An 8,135-nucleotide genomic window follows, 5' to 3' on the forward strand; every position below is an offset into this window, starting at 1 on the left:
AATAGAATAGAATTGACAGTCCAGAAATAATGCCACATGTCTACAAACAATTGATTTTCAACAAGGGTGCCAAAACCATTATATGGAGGAAAAATAGGCTTTCAACAAATGGTGCTGGAACAACTGGATATCTTCATGCAAAAGAATGAAGTTGGACTCTTATCTCATACCATATACAAAAATTAATTCAAAATCAAAGACCGAAATGTAAAGCTAAAACTATAAACCTCTTAGAAGGAAACAGGCATATGTTCATGGCCATGGATTAAGCAATGGTTTCTTAAAATTAATGCCAAAATCATAAGCAACAAAAGAAAAAATTGATAAATTCGATTTCATCAAAATAAAAACTTTTGTGCATCAAAGGACACTATCAATAAAGTGAAAAAGAATCCACTGAGTGAGAGAGAATATTTGGAAATCATAAGTCTGATAAGGATCTAGCATCCAGGATACATAAAGAACTCAGCCACAAAGATACAAATAACCGAATTTAAAAATGGGCAAAGGCTTTGAATAGACATTTCTCCAAAGAAAATATACAAAGGGCCAATAATCACATGAAAAGATGCTTAACATCATTAGTCATTAGGGAAGTGCAAATCAAAACCACAATGAGATACCACTTCACCCGGCTAGGATGTCTGGAATTAAAAAATCAAACAAATGAAAAACAGAAAATACCAAGTGTTGGTGAGGATGTGGATTAATTGGAACCAGTTTATGCATTGCTGCTGGGAATGTAAAATAGTACAGCTGCCATGGAAAACAGTTTGGCCGTTCCTCAAAAACTTTTTTAAAGAGTTACCATATACCCCACTAATTCCACTCCTAGGTATTTACCCAAGAGGATTGAAAACATACATTGATGCAAAAACTAGTACATGAATGTTCACAGCACCATTATACGTAAAAGCCAAAATGTGGAAACAATCCAAATGCCCATAAACTGAAAAATGAAGAAATAAAATGTGGTATAGCCATACAATGAAATGATATTCAACCATAAAAAGGAATGAAGTACTGATACATGCTACAACATGGGTGAATCTCAAAAACATGCTAAGGGAAAGAAGCCAGACACAAAAGACCACATATTGTGTGGTTCCATTTATATGAAAAGCCGAGATAGGAAAACCTATAGAGACAGAAAGTACATCAGTGGTTGCTTATTTTAGGGGGTCTGGAGGTTGGGGGGTAATAGCTAAGCATTGGAGGGTTCCTTTTTGAGTTGAAGAAATGTTCTAAAACTGTGTTAATGGATGCACAACTCTGACTATACTAAGAACCATTGAATTGTATATTTTAAATGGGTGAATTATATGGTATGTTATATACTATATCTCAATACAGCTGATTAAAAAGGGATGCTATCAAGGAGGAATTCAGAATGATGACATTTGCCTGGTCACTTGGCTGGGCTCTGGCTACAGTAGGTAAGGGATTCTTTATGAGACATTCGTGTAGCAGAAAGGAAAATTATTATTTTGCAAGTTGTTGCCAAAGTGTCCCTTGGGGAACCAAATATCTTTCCTTAGGAATGGGCCCTCCTCGTTTACTTGGGGATAATTTGGGATTCAGAAGGAAGAAAAAAACACTAGGTAGCTACTCTTTGTTGAGAATTTAAGGGCAAGGAAGAACCGAGAAGAGAGGTGTTTCTGCAAAAAAGTGGGAGGCTAGAACAGTCTCAGACAGAAATGACTGAGACATTCAAGAAAAGAGAAGCCTGATATTAAGCTTTAAATCATCTATTGAATTATACTGTGATGTAAACATCCCTCACTGTTACCCCTGAATCAGCAGCAAATCTCTACTGTCTTTTCTGTGTGGTATTGAGACGTATGCGTTTAAAAACTAGGGCCTTGGCCCCACATAGGAGGTGCTACAGTGCACCAAGCAGAGGATGAGGATTGAGTAGAAATCAGAGTTGTCAGTGGTCAAGGAGACATAAGCCTCTGATTTCCCAGTAATCTTCCTAAAGGGTGTGGCCAGGTCTTTGAATAAACCTAATCTATATATTAAAGGACACTGGGTCATACATGTTTGGAGGGCCAGAGCTTCTGGTTATGATATATGCTGCAGAGCTGAGGGCATTCATAGGTTAAAGTACTTTGAAGGTGGGGAGAGCAGAAAGTGTGGAACAATAGGAGAGGTAAGTAGAGTCACTGAGACGGGAAGGAGGATTGTCTTCAGCAAGAGGAATTCCAACAACAGTAGTCGATATTTATTGTACAGGATAGGGGAGAGGCACAGTTTTAATGGAGGCTTCTGCTGGCTGACTCTGAAACCAAGCCCATGAAAATTGTTATGCTGACACCAGAGAATTCTGATGAGAAGGCACAAGCAAGCATTCTTCAAGGAAATGCTTTAGATAGTATGGCCCGTCATGGCCCTTAGAGATGCTTCAACAGCCTCTAATTTGTCATGGAGGCAAAACCCCACTCATAGGATGTTTGGAAGAAGATCCAATCATAGGGTTTCCTTCAGAGGTAAGCCAGGTGTCTTCATAACTCTGCAAAGTAGAGAATCAAGAAGAAGCTGAGACTTTTTCTAAGTAGGAAAAGACCTAAATGGAAGGGCAGGAGACAACTGACTGAGCACTCTTGTCCTGGTTCGTTGGAAGGAATCGTCAAATTGATGGGGATGAAGGTTAGGAGATGGGTTGGGAGCAGTGGTCAGAACACATCTGCCTAGTACCTGGTTTTCTACTATGTGACAATGTGGGAGTTGTACTTCCCAGAGGACGAGGGACCTGCCATGGGAGACCATCAGGACAGAGACATCAGGGGCAGGAAGAAAGAGGGATATGAGTGCCCTTCTCACCTGCTTCTCGGAACTGCTCTTTTGTTTCCACCACCAGGAATTTATCAGTTGGTTCCTTGTGTCTTCTGGTACTCTCTGAAGTTGGGAAGTAATTAGAAGAGGGAGATTTATGCTTCCGGGTCCTCCACCATCTCCCTAGGCCCAGGAGCACAAGCTCCAAGAGAGTAAACAAGAGACAGAGCCCAGTGACCCCAAACATGGTCTTTAGGAAGATGGTCTTCTCAGAGGGGCGAGACACAGTACAGGTTATGCTACCAAGGCAAGGCTCTCGACGACATGCAAAGGAGCTGGGCATCTTGAACCCATACAGATGGTACTGCCCCCCCAGGGCTGCCCCCTCGAGGACCAGTCGCACCCCTAGCTGTGCCACATAGGCCCAGAACAGCCTGGAGCTTCCAGATCCTGAGGCATCTCTGCTGTCCTCCCTTTGGCGGACCAGGGTCTCCTCTTCTTTCTTCACCTTTTCTGATTCTTCCCAGTGCCAGATCACATGATACAGAGTGAAACCCACGTAGAGGATGCTGGGCACAGCCACCAAGATGACTTGGAAGGCCCAGAAGCGCAGTGGAGAGAGAGGGTGGAAGGCATCGTAGCAGGCGGCCTTGCAGCCTGGCTGCTGGGTGTGACACACGAATTCACTCTGCTCATCACCATAGACCCCTGTCCCACTGGCAGCCAGCAGCACAAGGCGGAATCCCAGGAGCACGGGAAGCAGGAGGCGCCCCACGTGGGTGGAGTGCCGGCTCTCCTCAGCCACCAGCCACCTCAGGAACCTGCCACACATCCTGTTTTGGAGCAGAGGACAATGATGGGTGTGGGTGTGTTGCTCACTGTCCTTTAGGAAGAGTGTCAGGCCACCTCTTCACTCCTAACCCATCAATAGGTGGAGCAAGCCTTCTTGCTCCTCTCCAAGAATATGGTTGATCAAATACCAAGACTCTGATTGCACCTAGTTATAGTTAATGGAATCATCTACGTAAAATAATAATAGTGAGAAGTACAGTCCCCGCTCTGTTGGAATGGAGAGGAACTCTCCCTTTCCCTCCATCCCTCCCTCTCATCCTTCCCCAAAGGCTGAATGCCAGAGACCAGAGTCCCCTGAAAACAGTTGTTTCCCCAAGTGATGGCTGCCAGGTCTGGTGCTACTGTTGGCATCACCTGAATGAAATCAGTGCTGACCCTGGGGGCAGTGTCCATTCTCTTGCTGTCTGCTTTTCTCTGGCCCCTTGACCTCGGGTGCTCACAGGTGTGTCTGGGCAGCCTCTGCTCCCCTCACAGTGGTGAGATTGAGATGCAGTTAGATTAGCAGGCTCGATGGAGATCAAGTGAGCCTAGTGAGTGTCAAGGCTTGCTTTAGTCTGATGTTCTTTAGACTTACAGCTTAGGGAAAGGAGAACATTTTGGGAAAAAAGAAAAAACCAGCAGAATCTACTAGTTAATTGTAGTGGAGTTTGAGGCCAAAGCCAGAGCCGGATGGATAAAAAATTCGAAATTTGACTCTGCTTTATCATTGTTCCTTGGGCTTATATCTCCCTTGTGGTGAGAGGTGACCGTGGTCAGGGACAGGCTTCAGAAATTCTTCAATTCCCTAGACAAATATTATCATGCTACAAGCCCAGTTTGCCATCTTTATCTTTATCCTAATCAGCAGCCTGCTCAATGCCGAGCCGCTGTTTCTAACCATTCCCCTTCAGTGCAAACTGTTCCACACCTAGTTCCTCTCACTCTCAGAAGACCATGCAAACCTCTGATTCCTCAGAGAAAAAAGATTCTTTGATGTGAAACCCCACAGCTACCACTTCTCCTATCTCCATAGTCACCTCCTTCTGCAGCATCTTAGAGAAAGAAGTGGTCCTACCCTTGTCCAAGGCTACTCTCCCTCCCGGACCTGTGCCCTTGGGTCTCTCCAGCTTCTCCAAGGATTTGATCCCCAAATGATCTTTCCTGTAATTTGAATCATCTTTGTTTCCTCTCTGACTATGAACTTGCTTAGGTTTCTCCCTTTTAACTCTAACAATGACAACCTGAATTGCTAAGTTCACATGGCAGCAAATGAGACATGGCTAACTTGTCTCATACCAGCTTCCCAATTATAATACCCAGAAAGATGCACAAAACAATTTTAAATGGGTGTTAGTGTTATAAACTATAGATAAGAACAGGCCATGTGCCTAAACTTAGGCAGAACGGTCACTTCTGTACAATCAGGAAGGATGGATTGAGATGCTTCCAAGGGACTTCCTAAGGGTCTCAACTGACCAGAGAAATATGTCGCCACCCACCAACTGTGAGAAACCATTTTTGAGCCACTAGGAATGAGAGTTTGAACCTCTGCCTGCCCCTCAGTCCCTGTCTTTCTACCTCCATCACAGACTGTGAAGACTCAGAAATATATCAGGCAGCTGAAAACTCTTTTCTATAAAACTGGGTTAAAATTTTTAGAGGAAATGTATTTTTAGTCTCTAGAAAGATGTAAAATTGGTCTCATGATTAAAGATGGCGGATTGAAGATGAAGATTTATCCCCTCTCATTCCCAAGACTCCTCGAAAATGAGAGTAAATGGATCTTTAAACGTATAAACATGACAAATAGAGCAGGAGGAAGATCACCAGTGGCACAACCAAAAGCAGCTTTGGAGGCAACAGGACAGACTGAGAGGAAAATCGGAGTGCGGTGCTGGAAAGAATTCAGTACCACACTCTGACTCTTCCAGAATTCAGAGGAAGAAGGTGAACAACTGAAGATTATAAAAGCTAAAGAGATAAGGGGACAAAATCTCTTTCCTAATTTGAACAGGAAGACAATGACAAAACAAAATCGCTAGCTTATTTAGTGGACAAAAAAGCGCTTAGCGACATGCCTGAGGAAAAGCAGTTTCTCTATAAGTGTTTAACCGAGTTTTGTTGGGAGAAGCACTGAGCTCCATGGAGGACAGAAAGGAAGGTCAAGTTCTAATGCTGGTCCTGAGTTTCTCAGCGTTGGCACTATTGACATCTGGCGCCTGGTAATCTTTGCTTGGGGGTAGGAGGGATGCTGTCTTGTGCGTTGTAAAATGTTTAGCAGCATTCCTGGCCTCTATCCACTAGATGCTGGTAGCACACTCTTCCTGCCCACCCACAATAGTGTCCAGATGTTGCTGAATGTCCCCTGGGGTCAAATTCACCCCTGGTTGAGAACCACCGCTTCAGAGCTGTGCTGGTCCATCAGCTCTCTACTCTTGGCTTCAGTTACCAGGTCTGTAAAGCAAGACTTCTGTACCAGAGCATCTCAAAGGGCTTTTATTTGGTGGGGCATGATAATCAGCCCGTTTCCAGGCTGGTTGTGCATCGTCCCTCAAGCAGCCCCGTCTGTGAGGACGCCTGCAGTCCCTCTCCACCTCAGAAGTCTACAGGGTCCTCGCCCTTAGGGCAGGCAGCCCCAGGCCCTGAGGATTTCTGCCCTGGCTCTCCTGGAGAGTTACCAAATGCTAATTTGGTAACTTCTCAAGTCTTGCTGTCAGCCTCATCTCCTTTCAAAGTACAGGCCTAGCACCCTCTAAACATGTTTCCAGCATGTTCCCAGCAAACCTGGAATTTAACACAGAGTAGGCCTGCCCTATTCCAAGTGTTGGGAATGTAAGTCGTTTCCAGAGACCCTGTCTCTGTTCTTCTCTCTCTCCCATGCCCACCCCTGACCCATAGCTAGACACCCAAATGTCCTCTGAGAAGCTCTTAGAACTGAACCGGGGTCTCCAGAGCTCACCACGGAGCTTTGGGGGTTTGGAAGGGAGAGAGGGGATAAAGCAGGACAAGAGGACTTGCCTGAAAACTCTTTGGTTTGGAGTCCCCATGTCTAATTCTCAGCACCTTTTGATGTCCTTTGTCCCACAGCTATTATCACCAAAACAGTGCTTATTCTGCACACATTCCAGGGCCTCATGGAAGGCTCAGACAGAATCATGCTCCATCTCCCACAGTCTGCAGACCAAAGGGTGTTTCCTATACAACCGGAGCCTAAACACAGCCCTCCCTTGTCCCTCATTCGCTGCTTTCCTGGGGCCCATCTGTTCCAGCTGTCCCCAGGCCACCTGTCTCATTCCCTGAGCCCAACATCCTCCTCCCACAAACACGTCTGCAGCTTTGTCCACAGGAGCCAGAGCCCCCAGGCCAAACTTCGGAACCTAAGGAGCTGAGGGCTCAGCATTGTTGACAAAGCTCAGTTCAAGGGACGCCACTCTGTTTCTAGGAATGGAGAAACGGTTTGCAGATAAATCTATTTGGGAGGGAGTTGGCAGGATCTGAGCCCTGTCAAGATTTCAGTCAGTGAAGCAACACCTGTGAACTCAAGAGCTGCGAGAGGGAGGAAAGCGCAATTTGAGGGGATTTTCAAATATGTAAGTAGATTTTTCTTAATTCCCTCATGATTTTGGTAAGGATTTGTCTAAGCATCTCTATTCTTTTGGAGAAAAATTTCAAGATTCCATTGGTGGCAGAATTCATCTCAGATAGTTAAGGTATGAGGCAGAGATGTCCACTGAGGACAGTGCTGAACCGAGCTCACTGCTCCCATCTCAGCCTCCTGGCCTGGAAAACACTCTAGATTCTTTAATTTAAAGTGGGATCTGTGGCGCAGCAGCACTGGCATCACCAGGTATGCAGAATCTCAGGCTGCATCCCAGGCTTAGCAAATCAAATCTTATTTTTAATAATATCCCCAGGTCATTGGTGTGTGCAGGAGTTGGAGAAGCACAGTCCAGAGCCCCAGGCAGCCCCCACCGCCACTCCCCCGTGCCCTGAGCCAGCCCAGCTGCTCTCCGCCTGAGCACTCACCTGGCAGCTTTGAGCAGAAGCAAGAACAGCAGGGAAAGTGGCAGAGAGGAGCGTCCTTGGCTGGAGCCCTCGGGGTCCCAGCTCTCTGCCAGGCTCTGCCCCTGCCACCGCCCCCATCCTCCCCTCCCCCTTTCATTCCTGGCAGCTTTAGTGAAGAGTAGAAGAATTGCAGCTGAAGGAGCAGGCGGCCCTGCTGTTAAAGAGTGGGCTCTGGAGAATAACCCGCTGTTGTTGAGGGTGAACTGAAACAGGGATTTTCAGATCATCTGAAATGGAAGCAATGGCTTCAGGGTGTTTCCAACCTGCAGGCTCGCAGGCAGCAACAGATAGAATTTCGTTCTGTTTAAATCTCTGTTATGACCCCCACTCTCCTGGCCAAAGTACCCGAAGCACAAGAAGAGTGTGTGTGTGTGTCTGTGTGTCTGTGTGTGGGTTTGTGTCTGTGTGTGTGTTTTTACTTCATTTCCTCAGGCAGCAGCTGTCCCAGAACTCGTCATGCTCTC

The 8,135-nt window shown here is 45.8% G+C and overlaps 1 protein-coding gene across 1 annotated transcript; it reads right to left on the reverse strand.

The window, feature by feature from the left end:
• Positions 1-2,202: 2,202 nt before the first annotated feature.
• Positions 2,203-7,730, reverse strand: GJC3 (gap junction protein gamma 3). Its single transcript, XM_014729869.3, has 3 exons — positions 7,633-7,730; positions 2,824-3,608; positions 2,203-2,512 (listed from the first exon to the last, which is right to left on the reverse strand). Exons 2-3 carry the CDS (start codon positions 3,605-3,607, stop codon positions 2,505-2,507), a joined length of 792 nt encoding a protein of 263 aa, XP_014585355.1. The 5' UTR covers position 3,608; positions 7,633-7,730; the 3' UTR covers positions 2,203-2,504.
• Between the last annotated feature and the right edge of the window lie 405 nt (positions 7,731-8,135).

This window comes from Equus caballus, chromosome 13 (genome assembly GCF_041296265.1).
Source record: "Equus caballus isolate H_3958 breed thoroughbred chromosome 13, TB-T2T, whole genome shotgun sequence".
Classification (NCBI taxonomy): domain Eukaryota; kingdom Metazoa; phylum Chordata; class Mammalia; order Perissodactyla; family Equidae; genus Equus; species Equus caballus.

What these genes read in the sequence shown, in the direction of transcription:
- GJC3 (XM_014729869.3), bottom strand. Translation starts at nt 3,607, where the DNA reads ATGTGTGGCAGGTTCCTGAGGTGGCTGGTGGCTGAGGAGAGCCGGCAC.